The 27,689-nt window shown below is 61.5% G+C and overlaps 1 protein-coding gene across 11 annotated transcripts; it reads right to left on the bottom strand.

Moving 5' to 3' along the window:
- CIC (capicua transcriptional repressor) lies at nt 1–27,297 on the bottom strand. 11 transcript variants are annotated; one of them, XM_019014708.4, is made up of 21 exons: nt 27,199–27,297; nt 21,221–24,024; nt 8,879–9,028; nt 8,558–8,792; nt 8,349–8,478; nt 8,071–8,253; nt 7,823–7,988; nt 6,702–6,904; nt 6,386–6,611; nt 5,841–5,944; nt 4,326–5,559; nt 4,047–4,234; nt 3,590–3,711; nt 3,331–3,497; nt 2,938–3,231; nt 2,516–2,841; nt 1,962–2,206; nt 1,709–1,863; nt 1,494–1,625; nt 1,063–1,194; nt 1–974 (listed from the first exon to the last, which is right to left on the bottom strand). In XM_019014708.4, exons 2-21 carry the CDS (start codon nt 24,012–24,014, stop codon nt 607–609), a joined length of 7,554 nt encoding a protein of 2,517 aa, XP_018870253.3. In that variant the 5' UTR covers nt 24,015–24,024; nt 27,199–27,297; the 3' UTR covers nt 1–606. The 11 variants fall into 11 exon arrangements, with proteins under 11 accessions (XP_018870253.3, XP_018870254.3, XP_018870256.3 ...); XM_019014709.4 differs by lacking the exon at nt 27,199–27,297 and adding an exon at nt 26,412–26,552; XM_019014711.4 differs by lacking the exon at nt 27,199–27,297 and adding an exon at nt 26,412–26,552 and having other exon boundaries at nt 1,709–1,860.
- Between the last annotated feature and the right edge of the window lie 392 nt (nt 27,298–27,689).

The raw sequence follows: 27,689 nt of genomic DNA, 5'->3' as shown, positions 1-27,689 counted from the left end.
TGTGTTAAACAGCTTTAATCTCGCTCATTGCGGCTTCTCGGCACAGTAAGAAATATTGCACATGATCAACATGTTTTGTTCTGGGGAAGGGGGCAAGGGCAGGGGGAAATCACCTTCTTAGAAAGTACAACCCAAGTTGGGAGGGCAGAGGGGGTGAGGAGAAAACCCTCCCCGTGCCTGTGGCAAAGTGCAGGAGCCCCCACCCCCAAACTAACCTGAGTCCAGCCCCTCTGGGGAAAAAAGGGGTGCATGAACTCCCCCTATTCCACAGGCGCCTCCCTGTGGCCCAAGGCCCGCACCACCCTCCAGCTTGCAGCCCTCACAGGAGCCATTTTGCATAAAGTGAAAAGCTCTGAAGGTCACACGCTCCAGGTTATGTACAGGGGCTTGGAGGAGGGAGACTGCCCCTGCAGCCCCTCAGCTGCCCCCCAGCACCGGGAGGGAGCTTCGAGGGAAGGGGGTATTTACAAGAGGAGCAGGCCTCATTCCGCCCCAAACTGGAGAGGACGAAATGGCTTTACCCGGGAGGAGATAACCTTCCTGCCCCCACATACTGTCCATGTCCTGAGGGGGTACTATAAGTCCTGGGATCTTCTCAGGGGTCCCTCACCTGCCTGTGGCAGCTGTGGAGGGACCTGGGGGTGGGGGGGAGGGCTGGGGAGCCCCCTCCCAGCCAGGCTGTCCAGGCCCCGACTCTGGGGGTGGAGGCAGTGGCGGGGCAGCCTGGGCCGTGCCAGAGTCCGAGCTGGGTGAGGTGGGGTCAGGGCCCCCCGCAGGGCTGGGAGTGGGGGCAGGGGCAGCAGCGGTGCCAGTGGGGGGCGGTACAGGGAGAGGAGCCTCAGCTCCAGGGGGCTGCTCCGTGGGAGTGGCAGCCTGCATGATCTTCTGGCGCACCTCACGGATCTTCAACTGCAGACAAACCTTGGAGGGAAAGATGTCTGCATAGCGGGCCTGGAAGGCGGCTGTGGCCTGGGCTGGAGACAGAAAAACGGTGGGGAGCACAGGATGAGATGTACAGATAAGTCCCACCCGAGTGACCCCAAGACTCCGAGACAGGCTCACCTGACGGGAAGAAGCCATGGTCCTGAAAGAGCTGCATGACCAGGGCCCGGCGCTGGTCCAGGGTGCGCCGCAGGGAGGAGTATGGCACCTTGTCATACTCTAGCTCCCCAAGCACGTCCTCGGCTTCTGTACCTGTGCAGGGCACGGGCAGCATGGCAAGGCTGCAGCAGCGGCAGGGCCTTCCTGCCACCGTCTGAGTGCCCACCCAAGCCCTCACTGCATTCTATTTCACGGGGGAGTCAGAGAGGGGTCCTGCCCACAGTCACAGGGCAACCTAGGGGCCTGCCAGACTCCAGAACCCACCACTGACAGGCTGTGCTTCCTCCCAGCCTGGATGGACCCACCCTACCTCTCTCACTCTCTAACCGCCTTCCAGAGACCCACTCCTTTTGCAGGCCCCCAGGCTCCCAAAGTTCTGCCCACCACGGCACCTGTACGGTCAAAGGTGAAGATGTCCCCCTCGCACTTGGCACTCTTGGGGGTGTTGGGCTCCGAGCTGCAGCTGGAGCGTCTTCTCATCTTGCGCTTGGGCGAGGTGGGGTCCTCGGGTGCTGAATCCAGGTCTGGCCAAACAGAAGCAGACTCAGTGCAGGTAGCCCCAGTCTGCCCTCCACCTAAGGACCCTGGGTGCCCGATGCTCGCCTACCCGTGGAGTTCTTCCTCTTCTTGCGGTAAGAGCCCAGGATGGCCCGGGGTGAGGTGGCCAGAGACTGCAGGGTGGGGGAGGGCAGCACCTCCTCAGGCCGAAACTCAGGCAGCTCAGCAAAGCGCTCTTCGAAGTCCACTTCTGACAGGACCCTGCTGGAGGGCCGGCAGGGTCACCTCCCCCGCCTCAGCCTGCAGCTGCTCCCACTCCCGCCACCCTAACACGCTCCACCAAGGCCCCAGCCCATGCTCACTTGTCCACAGAGTCAAAGGTCTTCTTCAGGGGCGGGGGCCGCACCTTCACCTTCTTGCCAGTACCAGCCGCCTCCTTGCGCTCGGGGGTGTCCCCAGCTGCCCGCCCACTGCTGCTCTCGCTGCTGCCACCAGGAGCTACGGCTGGAGCTGGGGCCGGGCTGGGAGGAGTGGGAGGCTCCCCACGATTCTCCAGGCCCTGCCCAGGGACGCGCCAGTCTGAAGATGAGCTGGGGAATTTGCTGGCCTGGGGTGGAGATGGGCAGGGAGATGGCGAACACTGAGCTCAGACTCTGGGGCAAAGGCCAGAAACAAAGAGTTGGATCTCAGCCCGCCCAGCAGACCCTTGAGAAGGCTGTCACACGGCTTCAGGAAGGCCAAGACAGGGGCCTCAGATGGGAGAGGAGACAACACAGGCAGGCAGAAGGGACAGAGGGGACCCTTTAACCTGAGAAACACACAGGCATGGAAAGAAGAGTAGGACAGAAAAGCAAAGACGTCAATGGAGAGGCACAGCCAAGTGGCAGTGGGAGCCCCACGGCCTGCAGGTGCTCACCATGGTCTCAGGGCCCTTGGCGCTGGTCCGCTCCTCAGCAGGTGGGGGCAGTGGGGGGCTGCTCCGGGCCGTGGGAGTCCAGGTCTCTGGCAGGGGTGGAGGGGCTGGTGGTGTGGGCTGCCCCTCAAGCTCAGACTCTGGGGCAGTTGGCTCTCGGACTGGGCCAGGCTCCAGAGGCTGCCGGGGTGCAGGGCCAGGCCGCCCAGAGGCACCTGCCTCAAAGGACCCCACGGGAATGCTGGCGATGGCTGCCTTCACTTTCTGGGGGGCCTTCGGGCTGGGCCGCTGGGCCTTGGGGGCCACTAAGCTGTAGGTCATGGAACCTGCTAGTGGGGAGAAAAGTGTTTGCTGAGCCAGGCCTGACTGGAGCCCATCCCCTGGGTCCCCCAACTCACTCTGCTCTGGGTTGATCTGACACCTACCTGTGGCACTGGGGAAAGGGCTAGTCGGGGCTGGGGTGGCAGTGGCAGGGGCTGGCGGGCCCTTGGGCAGAATGGTGGCTGCAGGTGGGGTTGTGCTGGTGGCCACAGTGTAGACCAGGCTTGGGGGGGCCTGGGATGGCTGGGCCAGGGGTGCTGAGGAGGTGGGTGCAGGGCTGCCAGAGTAAAACGCTGTTATGACAGGACCTCCGGGGGCTGCACAGGCAGGCGGCAGCTGGGGACTGGGCACAGGTGACACGCCCACCTGACCGGGAGCCAGCAGTGGGGCTTGGCCTGCTGAAAGACAGAGAAGGAGAAGCAGGAGACCAAGTTAGGGCCCGGACTGCCTCAGCCCCACCCTGGGTCCCCAGCACTGCCTGCCAGGCCGCCCCTCACCTGAGAGCAGGGGCTGCACGAAGGCGGGGCCGCTGGGCCCCAGCGAGGTGAAGCCTAGAGCTACAGAGCTCGTGGGCCCGTACGAGGTGACTGTTCCAGCCTGGCTGGACGCAGGGCTGGTACCCAGGGGCAGCGCGTGCCCGCCCGCTGACTGCACATAGGTGATTCTGCCGCAGGAGAGGAAATGGGGAGGAGTGAGGTAAGCCGGCCCCGCCCCACCCCTTCCCTGGCCTCTGAGTATGGGCTCAGCTGCAATTACCTAGTGGAGGAGGGCAACAGGACCTTCTGAGGCTGCGAGGTGGGTCCAGGGAGTGTGGCTGGGCTCAGGGGCGGCACCAGGCCGCTGGGTGTGCTCACAGGCACCGGGGTCAGCTGTATGATCTGTGGAGAAGGGCACCCATAGGCCAGGGTTAGCTGTGGCCCCAGACTGGGGCAGGGGAAGACCAAGACCTCAAGTGGGACTCTAAGCAAAAGCAAGGAACACAGAACTTGGGGTGAGAACAGGATGGGCAAGATGACAGTGAGAGGTGGGGACACAGAGAAGGAGGAGGGTACAGACGCTGAGGACTTGAGTCAGGATGCACAGAGACATCACGGAAGATGGCAAGACAAAGAACCAGATACATGGAGAAGGAGAAAAGACTGAAAAAAAGACAAAGAAATGATGGGGTACAGGGGCCAACATCCAGCAGGTAGAGAGACAGGCAGGCCCTCACCTTGCTGGGGGGCTGGGCACCATTCTGCACAGGTACTGAGAAGGGCGGGCTCACCAGTGGCAGCGGCTGGCCGGCCCCTCCACCCCGCACTGACATGCTAGGGGCGGCCAGAGGCACTAGGACCTTCCCAGGCAGCAGCTGGGCTGAGCCACCCGGGGGCGGGGCCTGCACGGGAGAAACTGACTGGGCTGGAAGTTAAAAGGCAAGAAAGGAAAAGGTTACAAGGGAGCCAAACAGGACTATGGCCCCTCTCCTAGTGCTGCCCGGCCCAGGTCTCACCTTTGGGGGGTGGGGCGGAGGGTACAGACTGCAGGATGGGGATGCCAGGAGTGGGTGCAGTGGCGGCCAGGACTTTGCCGTTGGTGGAAGTGCCCGGTGGGAGGGTGAAACGGATGCTGGTGGTGGGTGCAGGGCCGCTGGGAGCCGCTGCCTTGGTCCCAGGGGCTGGTGCTGGGGCAGGTGCCACCTGAAGCTGCTGGGGCAGCGTGGGCAGGATGTACTGTACCTGGGTGATTCCCCCAGCCTTGCCCAGGGCACCTGGTTGCAGGATGCCCAGGGGTACTGGCCCATTGGGGCCACTCCCAGCACCTGCTCCTGAGCCCGCAGTGGTCCCACCACCAGGGGCCCCCTGGGCAATGAACTGGACAGCAGGGGGTGCAGGGGCCCCATACCCCGGGGTGCCCACCAGTAGGTTAGTGACAGTGGCAGGCGCCTTCCCCACAGTGCCCAGCAGGGGTCCAGCCACCAAGTGTGGGGCTGGTGAGGTGGCTGCTGCCGACTTCTTGTCCGAATACACTAAGCTGACACCCAGCGGGGAGCCCCCAGGCACCCGAGACCCAGTGCCCATTTCAGTCCTGGCACCTGCTGTGTCATTTGGAGATGCCTCAGCCCGGCCAGAGGTGGGGAAGGGCTTAGAGGCGATGGGCACAGGAGTGCTGCTGACAGGCCGCACCACATTGGTGACCATGGTGGCGGCAGGACGGGACAGGGGAGCTGCTGGGGCCCCGTAGGCCAGTGATGGGGCGGGGGCGGAGGGCACTCTGGCTCCGCCGCCCTCTTGCTCCTCCTTGTTTGGGGGCAGCACCAGTGTCTGCAGGATGTTTCCTCCTCCGCTGGGAGGGGCCGCGATGACTGAGGGGCCTGGTGGCTCCAGGCCACCCACACTTTCAGGTCTCTTGCGCCGGAAGGTGGCAGGATCCGTTTGGAGGAACCGGGTTGCCTTGGAAGGTGTCGCTGGACCCCCAGCCCCAGGGGGTGGGGGCCGTAGGGGGCCCGCTGTGCTGCCCTGACCAGACTCCTGGGCCTTGAAGGTTCCTGAGCCCAGTGAGAAGGAGGTGGCTGCCGAGGCTGAGGAGGAAGCAGGCGAGGACGCAGAGGAGGATGGGGCGGAACCATAGCCTTTGCCAAAGGCTACAGGAGGATCCGGGGGCCCTGGGGGCTCAGGGTCCAGTGGGGGGCGGCAGTGGGTAAAGGAGGAACGGATCACAGGTGAAAACACCTTCCGACCAAAGCCCTGCATGAAAGGAAGGGAGACACCCCAGGTCAGGACACTCCGACACCTCGATAGCAGCCCCCTAGCCATGCCCATCTAGCCTGTCAGCCAGGCCAGCCTAGGGCTGCACCCCTGCCAGCTGAAGGCCTCAATTCATCCTGACTATGACCCAACTCCCCACGGGGCAAGCAGCTTGCCCTCTCTGGACCTTAATCTCCCCCTCTCTCAAGCCCGGGAGAAACAGACATTCCCATGGCTTAGGAGGGAGTGTGATGGGACAGCACCGTGACCCAAGCCCTCACCTTGTTGCCCTCTGGGTCCTCCCCAGAGCTGTCCCCACTCTCGCTGTCGGTCACCCGCTCCTTGCACTTGAGATCAATGTCAGTGGTGCCGAAGCCATCGTCAGCTGAGGGAATGGAGGGAACAGTATGGGGAGGGGGCTAGATGCAAGGAGACCCAGGAGAAACAGTCTGGAGCCTGGATCTCAGCTCTGCTCCAAACCGGCAGGGAGTGCTGTCCAGGAAGGCTACTCCTCAACCCAGGGCTGTGCCCACATGCCCAGTGCCCAATGCCCAGTGCAGGAGCCTATGAGCCTGCAGGAAAGAGCCCCTAACACTGCACCTGAAGATCTGGTCACGCCCCCTGTCCTCTAGATTTCCTGCAGGGCTGGGGGCTTCCTGAGGGCAGGGCTGGGTTTACTCGGCAGGGCCTGAACTGGCCACATGCAAACATAAACCAAGTGGAAAAGAAAACAAAGGGGCCTAGGGGCCTGGATCCAAGTTCTGCCCACCCTCTGAGCCTTGGCCTGCTAGGTCCTGGGCAAGATTCTGGGTCCTGCAATGCTCACCAATGACATCATCATCTCCTTCCTCCTCACAGATGACCATGCGCTCCTCATCACTCGTCATGTCCTCACTGGCCGCACGCTGAGAACGAGAAGCTCGGGTGGGCAGCAGCGGGGGCCGCCCGGTGGCCGCCAAGGCACCTCCCTCACCAGGGGCTGCAAAGGGTCCTGGAGCTCCATACTGGGTAGAAGGCTTTGGGCCAGAGTACGATGCAGGGCCAGACACCATCTGCAGGATAGGTGGCAGAGAGGGTTCAGCGGGGCTGCTGCCCTGGACAGGTTCCCTGCCCACCCTCACTAGGTGGCCTGCACCCCAAACCTGCGTCAGTTCCTGTAGCGCCTGACTGTCTACTTCTCCGCCGTCCAGGCTGTGTACCCCACTGTGGGAGAAAGCTCGGGGCCGGGCTGAGCCAGGTCCCCCAACTGTGTGTAGCCGTTCTGCCCCACAGGAGCTGCTCCCCGGAGCCTTGGCGTCTGAGCTCAGGAGTGTCTGGGCTGCAACGGACAGGAGCTCAGAGGACACTGTAAAGTAGAGGGTGGCGCTATGACAGTCAGTAAGCCTGTCACCAGCACCTAGACTGGCCCAACAACCTATAGATATTTCTAGGTACTAGGCAGAAGCAGGCTAGAATTTCTGGGCCACTTGGTGAAAAAAAAAAAAACCACCACCCACCACCAGCCCAGCATCTCCTTCCTGCTGATTCCTGCCCTCTGGGGTTGCAGCAGGCCCATTCCCTGCGGGAGCAGCCCTCCTGAAAGTAAGGAGGCCTGGAGAGAGGTTCATGTGGTGCTGGCTAGCCAACCGCTGGCCTGAGCCTCGGTTCCCTCATCTCAAAGAGGAAGTAACTAGTGTCCCCACTCTCATAGAAGTGCATATCCATAGCAACTATCCGTCTAACCTCACAGAACTGCCATACCCATAGGCTCACTCCAAAAATGTGCCCCAGAACACCGCCAGGCACACCAGACACCCTCAATAAGTGGAAGCAGCCGCCCATCAGGGGTGTTTGCGAGCTGCAGTGGCTCCAACTATGGTGCTGAGGGCCGGCCGAACTGGGGTTTACATTCTGGCTCTGTCATTTGCTTGTTTATGACTTTAAGCAAGTGATTTTGCCTCTCTGAACCTCAGTTTCTTCTTCTAGAAATAGAATGGGGTTTTGCAGACTACAGCTTATATTCCCTGTAGTGCCTGGCACATAGTAAACACTCGTTAAACAACAGTTGATAATAAGAGTGCTGTTTGGGAATCTTAGTATCTGTGTGGATCTCCCTGGCTCCGTCACATGAATCAACTGCCGGTTCCTTTACGGATAAGGGTCGCCAAATTAAAGCGATAGAGCAGAGAGGAGCTGCTGGGGCAGGGGAGGAGCAAGCAAGGGGGTAGCTGGTGGCTCTCGGGGAGGGAGGTGGCAGGGTGGGAGAGCCAAGGGGCTGACTAACCCCCAGGGGCAGCAGCAGTGCCCGTCTCCGACATGCTCCGCTCCCGCGTCTCCTTGTGCCCTCCTGCCAGCCCCAGGCTCGTGGGCTTGGCCTCTGAGCTGGACTTCTTTCGGTCCTTGTTGCACCACTTCCAATCTGGGTGGGCCTTGAAGTGGGCCTCCTTCACCTGGCAGGAGAGGGCAGGGCAACCCTTCACTCACCCACCCCACCAGAAGAAGCTGGGAGGAGCCAAGAGGCAACAGCGTTACCTGGAAGGCCAGGTCGTGGTACTTCTGCTTCTCCTTGGGCCCCAGGGCGTACCACCACTCGCCCAGGATCTTGCTGACGGTCCGGTTGTCCTGGTTGGGATGACGCTGGTGGACCAGGGCCCGGTGCCGCTTGCTGAAGATCATGAAGGCATTCATGGGCCGCCGGATGTGGTCCTTCTCCCGCTGCATTAAACGCAGCCCAGAGCGGGACAGTTAGGACCTGGCAGACAGGTGTGGGTGGCCACGGGGTGAGCACGGGACAGGCAGGGATAAAGTACCTTGTTGGGGCTGCGTCCATCCTTCTCAGAAGATGAGTCCCGTTCCTTGGGTAGGGCACTGAGGGACTGGGTCCGACGTTTTCCGGGCGGTAGAGGCAACTGGATCTCAGGAGACATGATGGAGAGGAAGCTGCGGCGGGGCAGCAGGGACAGTGAGGGCCATGTCTCTGGCCATCCCACCCCCAAGTCCCAGGCCTCAGGGAACTCACGCATCATCATGGTCACTCTCTGTCTCACTGTCCAGCCGGGGCTCTCCTGGGGGGCCGGAGGCCTCCTCCTCCGTGGTGGGAGGCGGACCCTTACCAGGTTCCACCACCCCCAAAGGGTGTGGGGGTCCGGGTCCTGGGCTCTCAGGGCATGTGGCTCCAGGGGGCCGCCCAGGGTCAGCACTCCCTGTCCCACCTGGTGGCCGTTCATGAGCAACAGCTGCCGACTCAGCAGGTTCTGGGGACACAGAGGTAGATCAGAGGGCTCCTAGGCCACCTGGACCCCACACCCTTGCCTCCCCCCCAGTCCCCCCCAGCCCTCACCTTTGCTCTGGTTGGAGGCCACTGGGTGGCTGGCAGGTTGCTGGGCCTCGCTCGGCTGCACGGAGGGGTCAGGCTGGCTGGGTGCCAGGAAGGGGACTAAGGAGTGCCAAGGGAACACAGCCACAGAGCGAGGTTCCACATTCGTCCACACTGTGGAAAGGAGCCAGGTGAGCTGTGCAGCAGGACAGCCTGGCCCCAACCCCAACTCAAGCTCTTCCCCACCCTAGATGAGGTAGCCCCACCCCTTTTGTCTACCCCCCACCCCCAACACCAGAGCCTCTTGGACTCGTCCATGCAACGTCACTCAGGAAAAACTCCTCCCTGAAAGGTTTCTAGATTTATAAAAAAGAAAACAGAAGCGGGGAAGGGAAATAGTACTCACGCCCCACTCCTCCCCCCCACCAATCTCCACCAGCCCTGCCACCAGGGACCAGGCCAGAGGAACGATTTGCTCCTGCCACAAACCAGGTCATGCTTGGCTGCCATCCCACACTCCCAAGGCCCCAGACCTCTACGGGCTGGGACCCCCACCCCCGTCATGCCACATTCCCAGCAACCCAGTCGCCACCCAACACAGCCTCTCATCTTGGCCTCATGCTCTCTTTACCTTTCCTGAGGCATACGGCCCCACGTCCCCTCCCCTCCAACTCTCCGTTCACTATGCACAGGCTGTGGGGTCTCTTACAACTGTGGTGTGGGAGAGGTCCTGCTCCTTGCCTTCCTCCCCCACCACAGAGTGCCAGACCTGCCCTTCCTGGCTGGGCACAGGTGGCTCCAGCAGCTCTCTCTTTTGCCCCCACAAAGACAATGCACCATCCAGAAATCGGCCTCCCAGCCTCCCTTCCCCATCAGCCCCTCAGCTTATCTGTAGTCCAGGGTCCAGCCCCCTTGCCCAAAACAGGGGAGGGTGTGGTAAACTCCTTGGAAGAAAAACCACAGACAATGGGCCAGAAGAGAGAATTGTAACAAGTCTCTACCCAGAGAGGGCACAAGTGCCAGGTGTTTCCTTGAGGATATGCACAAGAAGATGCTTCCTCACCAAGAGGCTGGTCCCAGGGGTCCAACCTTCAGCCCCAAGAGGTGGGTGGTGGAAGAGCAAGCCCTAGGCTGGGACCTACCCCTGGTTGGACTTTTGGGGTGGGCCTAGGATACCAGTGGGCTTCCCCTCGCACTGCCTGGCTCCCTGGGGGAAGTGCAACCAGCAGAGGAAAGAGGCCCCTGCTCGGGGAAGATGAAGGGAGGAGGGAACCGCCCTAGCCCTGCTCTCCATCATTCCAGGCCTTCCCTTGATCCAGATCAACCTGACCTGAGGTGACCTCCCCATGCCTTCAGAAGCCTGGACAGTGGGGAGCTCTGTGCGAGGCACTGGCCTCGAGACCTGATTCTGTGAGGGGCTGACAAAGGAAACAGTAGACCTCAGGAAACAAGGGACTGGGATCACGAAGACAGCACTGAAGAGCACTCAAGACTACGATGACCCTGTCCCTTACCCCTGAAAACCCGCTGGGCTCTCCAACCCCATATAAAAACCTCCAGGGACTTAGACCTGTGCCTCTCTTTGCAAACATCTTTCCCATCAAGGCCTCCTCTTTTCTGGGGGGTGGGGAAAAGGGACCCAGCAGACAATGGAGGGCAGTCCTTTGGTCCTGCTCCCTCCTGAACCCCTCCCCAGTGCACAACCCTCCAGGTTCTTAGGTGTCGCGCTCTCTGCAAACTACACCACACACACTGCAGCCTGTCACTCTGATCTCAGCTAACAGTGCCTCACTCGCTTCCTGAGCCCTTTCCTTAGCCCCACTACCCAATCCAAGCCTCCTCCCCTAGGACCAGCAGGTCTCGTGCTGTTCCTATTCTACCCCATGCTCCAGAGCCAGTTACTCTGCACCCCTCACCTTTCTATTACAGCGGACCTGTGCCATCCCATCACTTTAACATCACAGCTGTCCCCAGATACGCCCCACTCCGCTACACTCCCACCTGCCATCACTAACCACTCGGCCCGGCCGAGCTCCGTAACTTTCCCCGTCATCCCTTTACTCTGCCTCTACTGTTCTCTCCCCTACTATACCCCCACCACCGTTACTCCGCACTTAGCACCCCGACACCTTGACCCCTGCAGTCCCAGGGCCCAGGCGCTACTGACCGAACATGCCGAGGCCACGGGAGGCCGCGCTGGACGCGGGCATCAGGGGCCTGTGGGCCGAATACATGGTCCGGCGCAGGGGGGACCCGGCAGGGGCTCGCACCTCCTCAGCGGCCGACGCCGCTCCGCCCGCAGCCCGCTCCTCGGCCGTCGCCGCTTGGGCCCGGGGGGAGCGGGAGGCCGTCGCCGCATGCCCCCCCCCCCGCCGCCCCCCTCCGGCCGCCCCACGCGGGGGTCTCCGCCGGGCGCGCCTGCGCACAGCGCCGCCTGCCTCCCGCCGCCCGGGGGGCGGGGGAGGTCAGCGCGCACCGGCCCCGCCCCGCCCCCCGGCGCGCGCGGGGGCCGTCACGGGGCGCGCGGCACGGGGGCCATCGGCACCGCCCCCTCCCTCTCCCTCCTCCCTCGCGGAGTCTGGCGGGCGGGGCAGGCGGGGCAGGCGGGGCGGGGCGCGGCGCGCGTGCGCGGGGGCGGCCCCCTCCCTTCCCCGCTCGCTGGCTCTCTCGCTCCCTCCCTCCCTCGCAGCTCCGGCGGGTAACGGCTCTGGCCCCGCGCGTCCCGGCTGCCGGCGCCGCCGCCCCGCCTTTCCGGGCCCCGGGCCCGAGGCTCAGCGCCGGGTCGACCTCCGGCCCCGGGCGGGCAGATGGACCAGCGTGCGTGCGTCCGTGCGCTCCGAGCGAGCCCCGCGCCGAACCACCGCCGCCTCCCCGCCCCGCCACTACTACGCGCTCCCCTCCCCCCGCCGCGCCTCCCCCCGCCCCTTCCCCGCTTCCCCCGCGGCCTTCCGCGCAAGCCCGGCCCCCCGCGCGTGAGCCCATTGGCTGCCGCCGCCGCGCGCGGGTCAGGCCCCGCCGCGCCCGCCCCCATTGGCCGCCCCGGGGGAACGTCAGTCATATGCAAATAAGGGCAGGGCGGGGCGGGCTCCGGTTGGCCCCGAGCCGGCCGGGGGCGGGGCCGCGGTAGGAGGGTGGCAGGGAGGGCGCACTGCAGTAAAGGCACCGAGCCAGGGGGGCGGTTCGGGGCGCCGCGCTGCGGAGGTCTCTGGGTTGTGCGTGTTGCTGTTGTGTGTCCAGTCCGCGCGAGGAACACGCTCACGCGCGGCTCGGCCCGCCTCCCGCACACCCGCCTGGGCGCGCCTGGCCCCGCTGGGCAGACAAACTGCGCGTAGGGCTGGGCGAGGCATCCTGAGCCCTCACCTACTCACACTCACACTCCTCACAGACATACACAGACACACTTTCGTGCCACACCCATTATCTCCTACACACCCCACGGGCACATATGCCCTCTGTCTTACACCCACACTGTCACACCTCACATACCTGCTCACACAGATGTACAACCTCACACGCTCACGGTCCATCGCTCCCCACCCACCATCGTGCATTCACCCATCCTGTTCACATCACGCATCTCATCCATGCCCTGTCACACATGCCTCGCCAACCCGCATCCTCATCACACCCCCACCAGCCCACATGAATCATGCAAACAGACAACATGTCAAACAGGAGGAACTCAGCATAGCCCTGCTTGTCCACTACACACACTCCACACCCCTCCCACACAACCACACACTCCTCCGTCACACACACAGCCTTCCTAGCACTCACAAAGCGCCTCCTATCCCCAGTGCACACTCAGCTCTCACAGACACCATCATACCGACCCCACCCTCTATATAATCCTACCCTAATGGGCGATACCTGCTTCAGTACCCAGGCACATCAGGTATACAGAGCTCAGTGGCCACCGCCATCATTCAGCCACCCACCCTGACACTCATTGGCCACTCTGGACCCTCTGTCTAGCAGCATAAGGCAGGGAACCACAGAGCACACCATGGCTGGCCCCACCACACTACTCTGCCAGCCACCCACTAACCCCGCCCCCCCTCCCAGAAAAAAAGGGCCAGGAAGAAAGGAAACTAACACTTACTGGGGCTGCTGTGTGCTGGGAGCTTGTATGTATTATCTGGTTCATTGAATCCTCACAGCCACCTAGGGAGGTATGCTTTATTACACCCATTGTTCAGGTGAGAAAATGAGCCTCAGAGATTGAATAAACTGTGGCAAGATCATGCAGTCAAGATGTACCAGCCCAGAGCTCTAACTCAAGTGCTGTTTCCATTACTCAAGGCTTAACCTCAGGGTGGACCCAGGGAGGGAACTCCAAACAGAGACTGGGGAATATAGTTAGACAATGATACAGAGCCACGTGGACCACAGAAAGGTGAGGGGGGCGCACACAAAGACACAGGCAAGGATGTGGAGCCCATCTGGCAGAGACCCAGAGGCCCTGGATCACCCAAGAGGGGCCCTGGAGCCATACCCAGTAAAGGCACAGGACTGGGGTCACACACTTGGGCACGTAAAGGTTGCACAGGCTCAGATGGACCAAGACTGGGCTCTTACACAGGTTGGATGGTCAACAGGAGCAGACGAGCCCTTTCCCCAATCTGCCTCATCCACTGACAGAGCTGAAGGAATGGAGAGGGGGCAAAAACTGGGTAACCTGAGCCCAAAAGGGAAGGGAAGGTCTGTAGCCCTCTGACCTCCAGAGACTGCAGGGCCAGACACTTGGCTGTGAGCCTGGAGGGGCAACCAGAGGGACTATTAGGTGACTGCCCCCTCCTTCCTATGCAGCCCCAGACTCAGACCCTCCATTACCTCACTGCCCCAGGGACTGCAATGTGAGGCACGAATTGAGGCTGAAATCAATGTGGCCCGCTATCTCCCCGCCACTGCCCCCACCACTGCCCCCTCCTCTCCCCACCGGTGAGTGAGTCACCTACTGGCAAGTTAACCCCTTCTCTACTGCAATGCAGTCCAAGGACAGAGCTCAGAGGAGCTCTGCTCCCCAGATCCCCCACTTCTGTTGGTTGAGAAAAAGAGCCAGGCATGGCACAGGAGGGAAAGAGGGCCCCACACATCTGGGAGGGGTGCACATCTGGTAGAATACACAGTGCCCACGGAGGAGAGATGGGAAGAGGCCCCGTCCGGGGCAGGGTACAACCAAGTGGGGGCCTAGCCTGGCAGGGAGGGGCGGGAATCCGGGCGGGAAGGGCCCCCCTGCCCTGGGCGCTGGGCCAGCCCTATACTTAGCTTCTATTGTTCAGGGTGGAGGAACCCTGGGTGGGGGTGGATTAGGAGCAGAGGAGAGGGAGCAGGTCCTATCCCTAGACAGCTCCCTCTCTCTTGCCATCCCCAACCCTAACTAGGGCCTCCCTAGTTGGACAAAGGTACTGAGCAGGACTGTGGTGGCAGCCACCCCCTGCACCAACCCCGAACCAACTCCACAGAAGGACTGCCCCTAAACAGCCCCCACTGTGCCACCACACCCAGGCCTGGGGACAGGGAACCCAGAGGAAGACATCAACAGCCACCCGGGCGGGCGGTACAGGCTGAGGCCTGCCCAGAGGCCTGGGGCGAGCAGCCAGGGATGCTGACAGACTGAGGGACAGGCAGACGCGCACTCTAAACTCACGGGGCCCATTTATTGAGCCCGCGAGGCACCGCACCCCTGCCGGCCGCCTGCGGCTCCCCACCCTGCTCTCCAGGCCCGGGTCCCCGCCTCAGCTCACCACCCCGGTGTCCCCAGCTCCCCTCACCCGCTTTCCACATACACACCCACCCACCCACCCCGGGCGGCGTCGGCGACGGCCAGGGTTGCCTGGGGAACGAGCCCAGGATTGGGCTGGCGCGGCTCGGCAAGGATGGGGGGCTAAAAATAGCGCCGGGGTGAGTCAGTGTGAGTGGGGCTGGGGTAGGCAGGGGGACCAGGAGGAAAAGAGAGACTGGGGAGAGTGTGTGGGGGATGGTCCCCAGGGATTGGGAGATGGGTGGGATGCGGGGGTGGGGGGTTGAGAGACGTGGGTTTGGGGAAGGGAAGGTGCGGGGGCGGGAAAGGGGTGTACAGGCGCTGGGGCTGGGAGGGTTGGTCGGCGCGGGCTGAGGGAGGCGCCAAGGCCCGAGCAGAGGAGGGGGCGCCGCCCTGCGTTCCCCTCCCCTCCCCGCGCTCACGAGATTTTCCACTCGCCGCCTGGCCCCTAGCCAACCCCCGGCAGGCCCCACAAAGCCGCTTTGTGCAGGGAGGGCGGGCGGGTGCCCGGCCGGCCTGACACCCACGCGGGCCGCGGCGGGGCGCCGGCCAGCTGGCACCCGAGCTGTCTGCGGTGGGAGGGAGGGTCCCCCACCCAGCTCGAGGACGCGGCCGCGCAGGGGTTAATCGCTCAGGGGCGGAGAAGCAGGTCTCGGCCAATCAGCGGTCAGCGGGCGAGACGGCAGCCAATGGGAAGGACGGAGGCCCAACACAGGAGGTCTGCACCCAGGGGCGCGCGGGAACCCACACCCCTAGGTGCCAGCGGGGGCTGGGCGCGGCCCTCGCTGGGTGCCAGTCCGCTTCTACACAGCCCCCGGAGCACCCGGTTTCCCCGACTACTTCGCAAGAAACAGGCTCAGAGGGGGGATAGCATCTTGCAGCCGCGAGGTGGCACGGCCGGGATTTGAACCCAAATCTATCTGGCTTCACAATCAGCTTTTCCGCCGAAATAGGCGGACGGGAGTTCCCTGCCCGGGCCCTCGTGGGGAGCGGGAACAGGGGATAGGGTGGGGGTGGAGGAGGCGGCGCGGCGGGCTAGGGTCCAGCCGCCTGCGGTGCAGCCGCTGCCGCCGGTGGTAATGGGAGCCAGACGCCGTCGCCGCCGCTAATGCGCCTCCCTCCCGGCCACTAATGGTGCCATTAATACGCGGGCACCGGGGGCTCCGGGACGTACCCCCCAACCCCCTCTGCCGCGCATGCGCGCGCCTGCTGTCCCGCCGCCGCCTGCCGCCAGGAGGCAGCCTGACGCCTCGCAGCTCCTGGTGCTGGGGGCTGCTAAGCTGGGGGAGCTGGGGTCTCTTCTACAGTTACCAAGACTCACTCCTGCACCTTCACAAGCTCTTCCTCCTCTCCTCCTCTTCCCCAAGCCATCTTCTTCCCAACTCCTGCCTTTCCAGGGCGGTCTCCAGGGGTGTCTGACACCTAGATCCAACATTTTCCCTCCCCTGCTCTAAATGCCTTCTTGGCTCTTTACTGGCCCGCGTAGAGCCCCAGCTTCTCAGCCTGGCATTCAAGCTGGGCCTGTCGTCCACGGCACCCTTCTGCTAAGCCTGGACTCTGGTGTCAGCTCCAGCCTCAACTAGCCACTCGGAGTTCATGCACTTTCACTCCTCCTGGTCTTTGTTCATGCAGCTGTTTCAGGTGGAATTGCCTTTTCCTTTCTTTGACTATTCTGAAGTCTACTCATTCCTCATACTTCAGCTCAAATGTCACCTCCAATGAGAAACCTACCTGATCCTCCCTTATCAGCCCCCATGAACCACTGAGTTGTCCCTGCCCCCTGGCTTCCCCAGACTCAGTACCTCCCTGGGTTCATCCTTGCCTGTGCCTGCATCCACATCTGCCTTCCTCACCCACTTGCCCCAGGACTGCTCAGCCCTGGGCCTGGCAGAGGGATGAGGAGGGAGCTGGCTCCTGCTGGTGGAGATAGGGTTCACTGTCTGAAACAAAATGGAAATTATGGTGGGCAGTACCTGTATCTGGGGAGTCAGGAGACCCAGGCTTAACCCCTTTGGCCCCTCTTTTTCCCCACCTGTCCAAGCATAGTTGGTGGGTACTGCCTCGTCTCTGAGGCCCTACCCATTGGGGTGCACTATATCTGGGACTCGTTTCAATGAAGCTGGCATCAAATGAAAGGCAAGGGGTAACGGGGGAGGTAGGATGACCTGGGTCATGCCCTCTGGCAGGTGGGTGGGCACTGAAGCTTCTTTCCTGCCGCCCCCTACAGCCGGATCTCCTAGCTTGGTCCATACAGCCCCCGCTTTCCTGCCTGTCTTGAGAACAGGTGCTTGGATGGTGGATGGGTCTGCAGGATGGATCTCAGCACTTCTCAGCAGATTTCAGGGACAGTAGTAGGCAGTTAATTTGTCAAAGAGCATGAGGGGGCTCCCTTGCCTGGACAACCTCCCAACACTCCCCAAGAAGGAAGTAGGAGACCTGGTGCTTGGCAACTGGCCACTGTCTTAAAAGAACAGAACACCTGATATGCACAGGGTGGGGCTGGGAGGCTGGCATGGGGGCAGCAAGTCCATCTAAAGAGCGGGAGTAGGAGGGCCAAAGAGAGGCCAAGGCTGGCTCAGAGACACAGGATGCCAGCTGGCAGCCAAAACAGAAAGAGGGTGGGCTGAAAGCTCAGACAAGGACTGAAGTCCAGAGAGGGACAAACCCAGGAAGGCATAGGGAGCCCCCAGACTCAAAGAAGAGTCAGACAGACAGAAGTCCAAAGAGAGACACACGTATAGACCTAGAAATAAGAGACCAGAGAGATATAGGAAGCCAAGGATAAGACAGACAGACAGAGCCAGACCGCCAGACAGAGGCCCAGGAGAAGGAGCAATGCCTGTCAACAAGGGGAAGCCAGGCAGGAAGCTGGGAGCTGGGAGGGAGGCCATACCAGGAATGGGGCTGAGACATCTGGCCTCCTGGACTGGGGCTGCAGGCCCTGGGGCGGGATCCTCTCCCGGGGAGCAGGCGGGAAGATTCAGAGGGAGGTGGCAACGGCAGCTGGTTGGCCATGCCATGCACAGAATGTAGAGAATGCCAGCCGCCTGCCCCAGCAAGTCCCCCAGCGGAAGCAAATGCCTGGCTGGGGGCAGGAGCAGGCAGGCTGCCCTGGGCCGCCCCCTCACACCTGCTGCCCTCTGATGGAGGGTCAGGCCCTGGCATGGGCCAGCAGAAGGGACCAGGCCTGCAACCTCACTATACCACTGAACACAGTCTGCCCTATCTGGGCCCCATGGGGAGAAGGCTCCAAGCTGCCTACCTCCCAAGGGCTTAGGGAGGCCTCTGGGAGAAGAATGAAAGGGCCGGCTGTTCAGGAACCTGAAGGCAGCCTGGATACCTCAGCATGGGTGTTGTTAGGGAGGCGCTCCTCAGAACTGCCAGGATAGGCACTGGACAAGTTATGACAACCAGGTGGCCCCCAGCAAGGGGCCTCCCTTCTCTGATCCTCAGTCTACCCCTGGACAACAGGCCTGGCAATCTACTTCACAGCATCAGGCGGAGCTGATGAAACGGCCCCAAGCCTGGGGTTAGGCACACAGTCTTCGCTCAGTAGAGTAGGTATTATTGTTATCATTGTTATTATTGAAAGTGCTTAAGGGCCTGGGATCTGGAGCCGCACAGTCTGAGTTCAAATCCTGGCTCTTGACAGCTGGGTGTGGTGACTCAAGCCTGTAATCCCAGCACTTTGGGAGGCCAAGGTAGGAGGACCACCTGAAGTCAGGAGTTGAAGACCAGCCTGGCCAACATGGTGAAACCTCGGCTCTACTAAAAATACAAAAATTAGCCGGGCTTGGTGGCACACTCCTGTAATCCCAGCTACTCGGGAGGCTGAGGCGGGAGAATCGCTGGAACCCAGGAGGCAGAGGTTGCAATGAACCAAGATTGTGCTACTGCACTGCAGCCTGGGTGACAGAGCCAGACTCTGTCTCAAAATCCTGGCTCTCTCTCTTCCTAGCTGGAGGACCCGGGCAAGTCACTTAGCCTTTCAGGCTATGGTTTCCTCCTCTGTCCAATGGAACTAATAATCATGGTACTAGCCTGGGGCATTGTGAGGATTCAGGGAGTAAAGGCTCAGCAGGACTCATTGAAGTGTGCCAGGCACGTGCATCACCAGTGCTGCTCGGTGAGTTATTATTACTGCCACTTTTGGTAGTGAGAGTCCCACAGTCTAGAGGTTGGGAGATGACTCAAGGCTCTCATCCTGCCCCTCACTGGCTGGCTAGCCTCAATCAAGACTCTCCATTTGTCAGGGCCTCACTTTTCCTCATCTGGAAAATGGTAACAAGAGCCCTGCTGGGCCTACTCTGGTAAGCCTCAGCATCCCCTGCACCAGAGCCATTCCTCCCCACACAGCAGGAGTGGCCACATGAGACAATGCTGTAGGGGCCGTGTTGGGGGTTGTGGGCATATGGGGGGGTGAAGGGTAGGGGAGTGGTTAGAGACCCTCTGATTTAGTTTCTTCATTGCCTAAGGACAGAAATCCCTGCCGTGAAATTTTGCTTGTACCACCTATAACAACAAATGTAAAAAATGTTGGTGTCAGGGTGAAACACACAGCTCACAGCCTCAGTTCTGTATATGAACATCAGGGGCAGGCATAACCCGTGTCCCTGTGCCCTGTCCCTCGGGACTGGCCTGGGCTGGAGCCCCAAAAGGGCAGGGCCAGGCCAGTGCTCCTTCCTGAAAGGGCTCTTGCCCCAAGCCCAAGCCACAGTGGCTCCTACCCACATCCACACCCAGCCTCCTTCCTCCCTGGTCTCCCTGCTTCTGGCCTCAGAGACTCAAACACACCCTCTATGGTGCAGCAGTGGTTGAATCTGCTCAAAACCTTCCGTGGCTCCCTAGTACCCTCAGGATACAGTTCATAATGATCTTACTTAAGGGTCCTCTCTGATCTGACCCTTGCTCACCAATCCAGCCACACATCCCCAACACTCACCTGCCATCTAGAGCCTTTGACTTTCCAGATTCAACATCTTACAAATATCTGCTTTTGCCTTAAGGCCTTTGCACAAACTCTTTCCTCTGCCTGAAGATCCTTCCTGCCTACCCTGACGGGCTCACATCTGCACACCCTTCAGGTTTCAGTTCATAGGCATCTGGCCCTTCTTCCAAGAAGCCTTCCCTGACTTCTCAGGCTGGACAGGCATCTTCTCTGGGCTCCCACGGCCTCCTGGCTTCCTCCACCCCATCTCTGACCACCCCAGACTGTTAGTGTCTAGGGAGGGGTCTGTTTTTTCCAGAGGCTGTGAGCCCTGTGTAAGTAGGGCTGTGTCCTCAGCACCATCCAGCACAGGGCCAGGCACAGCACAGGGCCAGGCCCTGAATCAACAGTAGATTACTAAATAAATAAAAATAAATAAGGCCAGGTGCAGTGGCTCACACCTGTAATCCCAGCATTTTGGGAGGCCAAGACAGGAAGACTGCTTGAGCCCAGGAATTCGAGACCAGCCTGAGCAATACAGCGAGACCCCATCTCTATAAAAATAAAAAAATACATACATAAATAAACAAATAAGAAAGAAATGCTAGGAAGGAGCTTCCGACAGGTCTGTCACCCTCTCTGTGTTGCTCCTACAAGGCCCAGCCTAGCCTGGGTCCGTGGCTGTTCAGCACCATCTCAGAAATGCTACTCTTCCACCCCCAGCCTCAGCTCTCCAGCCACCCTGGCCTTCCCTCTTCCCCTCCTAGGCTGTGCTCCTTCCGGCCTCGGGGCTGTCCCATTGCCCTCCTCCCAGGAGGCTCTTCCACCCCACGGTTGCAGGTTCCCACTCATCCTTCAACTCCTGGCTTACACGCCCTGTCCTCAGGGCAGCCAGGCTAGATTCACACCTGGAGAAGTGCCCAGCACACCCCCGCTGCCTTCCATGGCTGTGCCTGTGATGTTTACTGGACACAGTGGTAAAGATGAGGGCTCCAGTCCTGGTCCTGCCACCTCCTGGGAAGGACCTGTTAGAGCCTCCATCTGCCCATCTGTAATCCAGCACTATGACCACGTGGTCACGGGCCAGCCTGCCTGGGTTTGAGGGCTGCTCCAGGATTTACTAGCCATGTAACCCTGGACAAATTATGACCCTGGCCTTAGTTTCCTCTAAAGAAGCATAATCACAGCACTTTCCTGTTAGGGTGGTTATGAAGATAAAATGAGCTAATATTTGAAAAGGGTCTTTAGAACAGGTGGTAAGTGCTCTATGAGGTGGATGTGAAAATTTGGCAAGCTCACCTACATGCAGTGCTTACCATGGCAATGCCCTCACCCAGTCCCCCAAGACATGGAAGCTGTTGCCACAATTATCATTCTCTTATCCCATCAGCTCCATGGAGACCTGACTTAGTCTGCACTCAAGAAAGGTTTGCTGACTGATAGACCTCTTGAGACCACGTTCTCTGACAGGAGGCCTCTGGAAACGGTGCCTTGAGCCTTAAAAGTCCAATCCCTTTCCTGACATGTGAATTCCAACTGCAACATCTGTGCAGAGAGGAGGCCGGCCTCCCCTTGAAGCCCTCCCAAGGTGAGGAGCTCACCTCTCAAGAGTTCAGCTTGCAAGAGGCCCTCTACGAGGTGAGCCTGGCGCAGCCCATCCACTTCCACCTCTTACCTGTTCCAGGCCGGCCCATGATGACTTCCTTCTTGGGGGCAGGGTGGCTGGTATAGCTGCTGGGCACCAAAACGGGCAACAGGGCAGCAGGTGAGGGGTGGAAGGCCACAGGCTGAAAGGGTGAAGAAGCCAGGCCAAAGGTGGGCATCGGCTGGGCCACGGCAGTTGGTGCAGCTGGAGGCACGGTGATGGGCACGGGGGCTGGCAGAGGTGGGGGCAGGCCAGGCTTCCCACTGGCCATCCCAGAGGGCACTGGGGTTTCGCGGCAGCCCCGCCCAGGTCCCCCAGCCCGCACCTCACCAGCAGTGCCCACCTCCCCAGGGAATTTGGAGGGCAGTGGCACATCAGGGTTGCGGACAATAACAGGTGAGTCCCGCTGCACAGCAGGCACCCTGCGCACAGAGGGCCCCGGATCCGAGGTCAGGCCGGCAGGGGGTGGCAACAGCAGCAATGGTGAGGGCTGGCGGGAGCGAGAGAAGGGCACAGCAGGGGACACGGCCCGGAAGCCAGCCGGCGTGGAGGGTGTAGGTGTGTGGGACACTGAGTCCACACCAGAGTCTAAGCTGTCACTCTTGGGAAAGTCTGGGGCGGCTCCTCCACCCCCTGCGCCAGGGGCCCCCAAGGCCCCTGGATGCGGCAACAGCTCTGTCTTCCGTCGCCCAGGGCTGATGGGCACGGTGAAGGTCAGGTTGGTCTGGAAGGTGGGTAGGATTCCAGAGGAGTGGCGCTCTCGGGGGGCAGGTGGCGGTGGGTGGGGGCCCAGGTCTGGTGGCGTCAGCACGCCTGCCTTAGGGGTGCTGGCACTCAGGTGGCGACTGCGGACTGCAGTGCGCTGGATGACTGGCGAGGCATTGATGGGGCTGAAGTTGGCAGGTCGGAAGCCGAAGAGTGGCGAGGGTGAGGGTGACGGGGCTGGCGAGAAGGGCGATTGAGTAGAGACGGGTGAGAAGGAGGGCGTGCCTGAGCGCGAGCTGCCCAGCGACACCAGCATCACGGCCGCCTCACACTCGTCAAACTCAAAGCGTGACAAGTCAGCAGGGGCCACCAGGCGTGGCCGTGAGTCTCCACGAGCAGCCACACTGCTGGCCTCACTGTCCCTCGACGTCTCATCACCCCAGTCAAACTCCGTGCTGCCCTCACGGGCTGCCACGGCCGCGGGCCGGCCCGCCCCCCCAGGCCCACTGTCTGCCAGGCCTTCCATCTCTTTGGTTCGCATGGACAGGTGGCGTGAGCAGTAGCCTCGCCGCTGTGACTCCTTCATGCAGCCATCTCGTGAGCACAGCCGACGCCACTGCTTGCCGTTGAACTTCTTTCGTATTCCGCTGGGTGTGCAGACCACATCGCCCTTCTTGTACTTCTGCTGGGCGGCTGTCAGTGGCGTGCGGGCCCGGGCTGCCGGTGCTGTCCCCTTTTCCAGGGAGGCCACGCTGCTGCTGCGGCTGCCGCCCTGGCTCCCCTCCTGGCAGGGCGAGGGCTGCTCGCCAGGGCGGCCGGGGCCCACAAAGGCTGGAGACTTGGGTGGCGGTGACAGGAGCTGGGGTGGGGGTAGTGGGAGCAGGGCTGGGGTACCCAGGGCTGGAGGGTGCTTCTCCTCGCCCTCCTCACAGTGAGTACCCAGGTTGCCACCAAAGCTGATCTTAGAGACCTCAGCGTCCTCGGGCTGTTTGGGGTCCAGGGCAGCAGGGCAGGGTGGCAGGGTGGCCCCAGGCTCTGCCTGCTCTTCCTCAGGGCCTGTAGGGGGCTTCCTCAGCATGGTCTCAGGTTCCCAGGGGGGGCGCAGCAGGCGTAGGCTGGAGCGGGCCACCCACACAGCCTCCTCTGGCTCACGGTGCAGTGGCTGTGGGGGCTGCGGGAGGCTGCCTGGTGGGCCTGGCTGGGAGCTGGGGCCAGGGCTGAGACGGACTTTGTAGGCAGCTGGCTTGGTGGCCACCTCCACCACCACACCTTCCCGGTAGGCAGCCACGCCGGGCTCCACACAGGTACAGACAGCTGTGCCCACCACCAGGGCACCTGGTGGGGGTGTGGCATCCAAAACTACATCCACACCAGCGCCTGGCACCCCCTCATAGAAAGTCAGGGCTCGGTCACCAGGGAACTGCACACCCAGGTCCTGGCTTCGGCGCACCTGGCGCACCACAGCCGGCAGGAAGAGGCCGTCACCACGCCGAGCCAGCACCCGCTGGGACCGCAGCTGCCGCAGGTCATAGCTGCCACTGGTGCTGCCAGGGGGCCAAGGGCCTGGACCACAAGCCTCAGCCGGCTCATCCTCCAGGTCCGCTGAGTGCTCGCTGGCTGTGTCAGTGGAGGAGGAACGAGTGGAGGTGGGTGGCCGTGGAGGCACCCCCAGGCCACTGGCCTCCTCAGGGGTCCGCACCCGCTCTTCAGGGGCCCCAGCCACCCCACTGCTGCCAGCTCCGTGCTCCTCCACATACTTCTTCTTGGGTGCTCGAGACTTGAACGTGGCTGTCTTGCGGCTAAGTGAGGGCTCCCAGCGGCCTGCCTCCCCATCCCCTTTGGGGTCCTCTGCTGGGCCTGGAGCCGGGTCGCCAGGGTGCAGCTCCAGTGGAGGACCTTCAGCCCCAGGGCCCCGCTCAGCCTCCTCCTCCTCCCCTTCCTCAGCCTCTTCGGGCCCCGGCTGTGGTTGCGGCTGCTGTGCCTCGTCGTCCTCCTCCTCTGGCTTGTCACCCTCCCCAGCCCCTCGCCGCCTCAGAGCCTTGGCCCTGGTGGCTGGGGGGGACTTGCTGCCACTGCCAGGACCTGAAAGGCCAGTGCATGCCTTCTTCATTGGCTTCATTTTTGTCCACCTGCAGGGTGGGAGAGCAGAGGATTACGCGGAGCAACTCAGGAACCCCCCCCAGAGCCAGTGTACCCTAAGAGTTCCCACTTGCCGGTTCTACTGTCTCCATCCCACCATCCCCAAGGCCTCCTCTCTGGCTGCTGTCAACTCATGTGATGCCTCAGTCAGCATCAGGCACAGGTGAGCACCTGAGTCTCCTGAGTATACACACTCTGGCTCCTTGGGGAACAGACACCTGCTGGCTCTGCAAAGGACACAGAGCACATGCTCTGAACGCTCCAAGGGGACATCAAAAGCACTAACAGTTCACACCTATGGAGCACTCCCTGTGTCCTGAGCTCCATGCTAAGCTTGCCTTTATTAACCCATTTCATCCTCACAACAGCCCTAAAAACAGGTGCTACTATCGGCCTCATTTCACACCTGAGGAAACTGAGCCACAAAAAGATGAGGCAACTTGTCCAAGATCATCCAGGTGGGAAACAGCAGTGCTAGGGTCTGAACCCAGGCTCTCTGGCTCCAGAGTCCGTGCTCCTGACCATTTCAGTGTGCTGCCTGTCACATGATCCAGAGGGCACATTTACTCGCACTGTCACCATGCAGAGTACATGCACTCAGACACACACACACATGCACAAGTACCAAGTCACAAAAAGGGTGGTGACTGAGCTGTGATATGAGCCTTTCTCCACCCCCCCACCCTCCCTCTGCCCCTCTGGGCGGCCTGGCATGGCCAGGCACTGTGGGAAGAAGTGGGCAGCTGAGAGTCCCGAGGGACGGCTGCCCACTCTGCTCTGCACCCTAGGGCTGCCAGGTACAGCCATCTCCCCAGATCCTGGCAGGGAGCAGGCAGGGGCATGTCTGGGGCAAGAGCTCATACCCAGCACTGCCACGGGGCCGTGCATGAGCACACGCACGCGCACAAACACACACGCACAGAAGCACGCACACGTCATCACACAGTGGGACACAGAGCTACACCCCAGGGTTTCTCTGTCCCACTGGATGGGAGCCTGCTCCTCCCCCCACAGCACCCAGCGTGATACCCGCAAGCCCAGCCCCCCTCTTCTTGCCTGCATGCATCCCCGCCCTGGCTGGGCTGGCTCTGGCAGGGTGGCTGAGTCGGCTAGCCCCCCGCAGGCCCCCAAATATGCCCTCCAACTCCAAGTGGGGATAGGTGGGATAAGGTCAAAGAAAGCAGGACAAGCCCAACAGGCCAACCTCACCCACTTCCTGAACAGTCATTACTGCCCGCCCCCTTTCGAGCTGCCCTGAGAAAAGAAAAGGGGAAAAAACTTTACTCTGAAGTGACTAAGAGAACCTGAGAGGCCAAAACAGAGGCCTCTAGGAGGGTTGGGGGGCCCAGAACCATAAGCCAAACACAATGAGAGGCAACCCCGACTCAGTCTTCCAGCTACTGGGGGACCCTTGACCTCATGCTCTCTCACTAGGGGCCTGCTCCTCCTGTGGACCCTGGAGTCCCAGGCCTGCCCTTTCTTGGGCCAATCCTGGGGTCCTCACAGGCAGAGCCTGGAGGGCGTCCCGGGGCTGGTACCCAAATGCCCAGAAGTTGGGCAGCCATCACCACCTAATACCCACTGACCCACTAGACTACCATGTTGGGCACTGAGATCTGGCTCCAGTTTTTTCCAAACACAAACCTTTGCATACCCCACCCAGGGCCTACAACTATGCCGCCTGGCCCCCCTAGACCTTGCTGCCTGGCCCAGCCTCTCTTCGCCCCAGAGCTGCTTTCTTTCCCCTAGGGCCTACTCTCTTCCTGTCCACCCTGTCTGAATAACTCCCACCCAAGCCCCGGGGGCCCTCACCTTCCTCAGATCTGAGTAGTAACTCCCGGAGCCCAGGCCAGCCCAGGCCCTGGCTCTTTGGGGTCTCATACCCTCTGTTCCCATTAGCCCTCCTGGCACCAGCTTCTCTGACACTCTCTCTCCCATCCTGTCACTACCTCTATCTCTACCTCTCTGTTAAAATGCCCTAGGCCCCCTCCTGTCACCCCTCCTTGTCACCCCCATTTATCTCTGTCACCTATTCCTCCCAGTCACTCTCCTGTCAGCCATCTCCGGACCTGTCACCTTGTCTCCCCATCACCTCTCCTTGTCACACTCTCCAACTCTGTCCCCTCCCTCTCCCTGTCACCCTGATCTAGTCCTGTCACCCCTCCATTCCTGTTACCCTTCTTTGCCCACCACCCCCTCCCCCAGTTACCCTTTTTCTGTCAAACCCCCACCACTTCCTCCACTCCCTCCTCCCTTCCCACCATTCCGCCCACCCCTTTCCCCCTGTACCCCCTCCCCGTCCCTGCCACCTGTCCCCTCTCGGCCCCCAGCCCCCCGGACCCCCCTTTCCTGTGTCAACCCTGGCCCCGCCCCTCACCTTGGGCTCGGCGGGGTTTCGGGGCGGGGGGCCGTGGCCCCGGCTCGGTCCGGTCCGGTCCCTCCCCGCCCCCCCTCCGGCTCTCCCTCTCGATTCTCCCTTTTTTTTTTACTCCAACACACAAAATGGTGAATGGACCTGCAACAGCTGGAGCAGCCAGCCAATCAGCGATCACAACCCCGCTGACCGGCGCCAGCCTAGACCAATAGATATCCGCAGACTGGTCGGCTCCGCCTCTCGACGACGAGCGACGCTCGCGGCGACCAATTGGGCCCATCGGGCACCGCTAGGGGGCGGGGCCAAAGTCCAAGACCGGCCTCCCTCCGGGACCGACACCAACCTGAGCCTACGACTGCCTGATCTGCCTAGGGCCCTACCCTACAACAAGTGAAGGACACCAGCCGTGTCCAATTGCAGGCCGTCTTAGTTCCAAATGACAAATACAGTACCCAGTCGCCATGCAGCCTAGGCCGGAACCCAGCCTCTGTGAGGGACAGTAGCCAATGAAATGAAAGGAGGAGGGGCTAAGGGACAGGTTGTCCAATGAACGGAGGTAGAAGGCGTGGCCCGAACGTTTGTTGACCGGCTAGTCGCAGTTCCTGCTGGGAATCGTAGTCTTCTCACGTCTTCGGCCCATAGCCGACAGTACAAGGCAGACTACAACTCCCATGTGACAGAGTGCTTGGAGCACCAAAGAAACCCGGCGAGGAGAAAAAGTCGAAAAGGGCAGTTCGTCGTGAGTCTCACTGGACGCCAGGAGTATCTTAGACCCAGGGCCCCGACTCACCCGTATTCCTGGCTCTGGCGTCGCCGGTGGCTCCTCTCAGTGGCAGCGGTAGCGGCACGAGGGGGAGGTGCAAGGAGCAGCCAACCGCCACCCGCGAGCCCCGCAGCCAATCAGCAGCGGCCGGGGCGGTGCAATGACCTCACCGGTTCTACTCTCTTACCCCTCCCCCACGTGGTTGTTGCTGCCGGTAGACGGAGTAGGGAAGTTTGGATTGGGGGAGGGGAGGAGAACCAGTGATGTCACCTTTCCCCTTCTTGATTGGCTGCCGGGTGGCCGGGACTACGACCAATTGACGGTCTCGAAAAGTCTGGCGCGGCCCCGCGGAAAGCCCTGTTGCCACCGGGAGGGGAGAGAACGCGCGCTTGTGGGGTGTCGCGCGCTGCAGTATAGGCAACGCGCGCGGCCTGGGGCCCGGGGGACAGGTCACCTCCTCCAAGAGTTTGACATTTAGGACAGCGCAGTTTGACAGCCCACTAGGCATTGGGGCAGGG

The sequence above is a fragment of the Gorilla gorilla genome, chromosome 20 (assembly GCF_029281585.2).
Source record: "Gorilla gorilla gorilla isolate KB3781 chromosome 20, NHGRI_mGorGor1-v2.1_pri, whole genome shotgun sequence".
NCBI classification, from domain to species: Eukaryota; Metazoa; Chordata; class Mammalia; order Primates; family Hominidae; genus Gorilla; species Gorilla gorilla.
The sequence above is the reverse complement of the archived record's forward strand: the minus strand, read 5'-3'. Positions and strand labels throughout refer to the sequence as shown.

Bases quoted from the DNA above. Each gene is read 5' to 3' on its own strand.
- CIC (XM_019014708.4), bottom strand. From the start codon at position 24,014: ATGAAGCCAATGAAGAAGGCATGCACTGGCCTTTCAGGTCCTGGCAGT. The intron at 5,560-5,840 runs GTGAGGGCTTGG...CCTTTCATGCAG, and splicing joins AGGACCCAGAGGGCAACAAG to GGCTTTGGTCGGAAGGTGTT. The intron at 4,235-4,325 runs GTGAGACCTGGG...TTTAACTTCCAG, and splicing joins CTCCGCCCCACCCCCCAAAG to CCCAGTCAGTTTCTCCCGTG.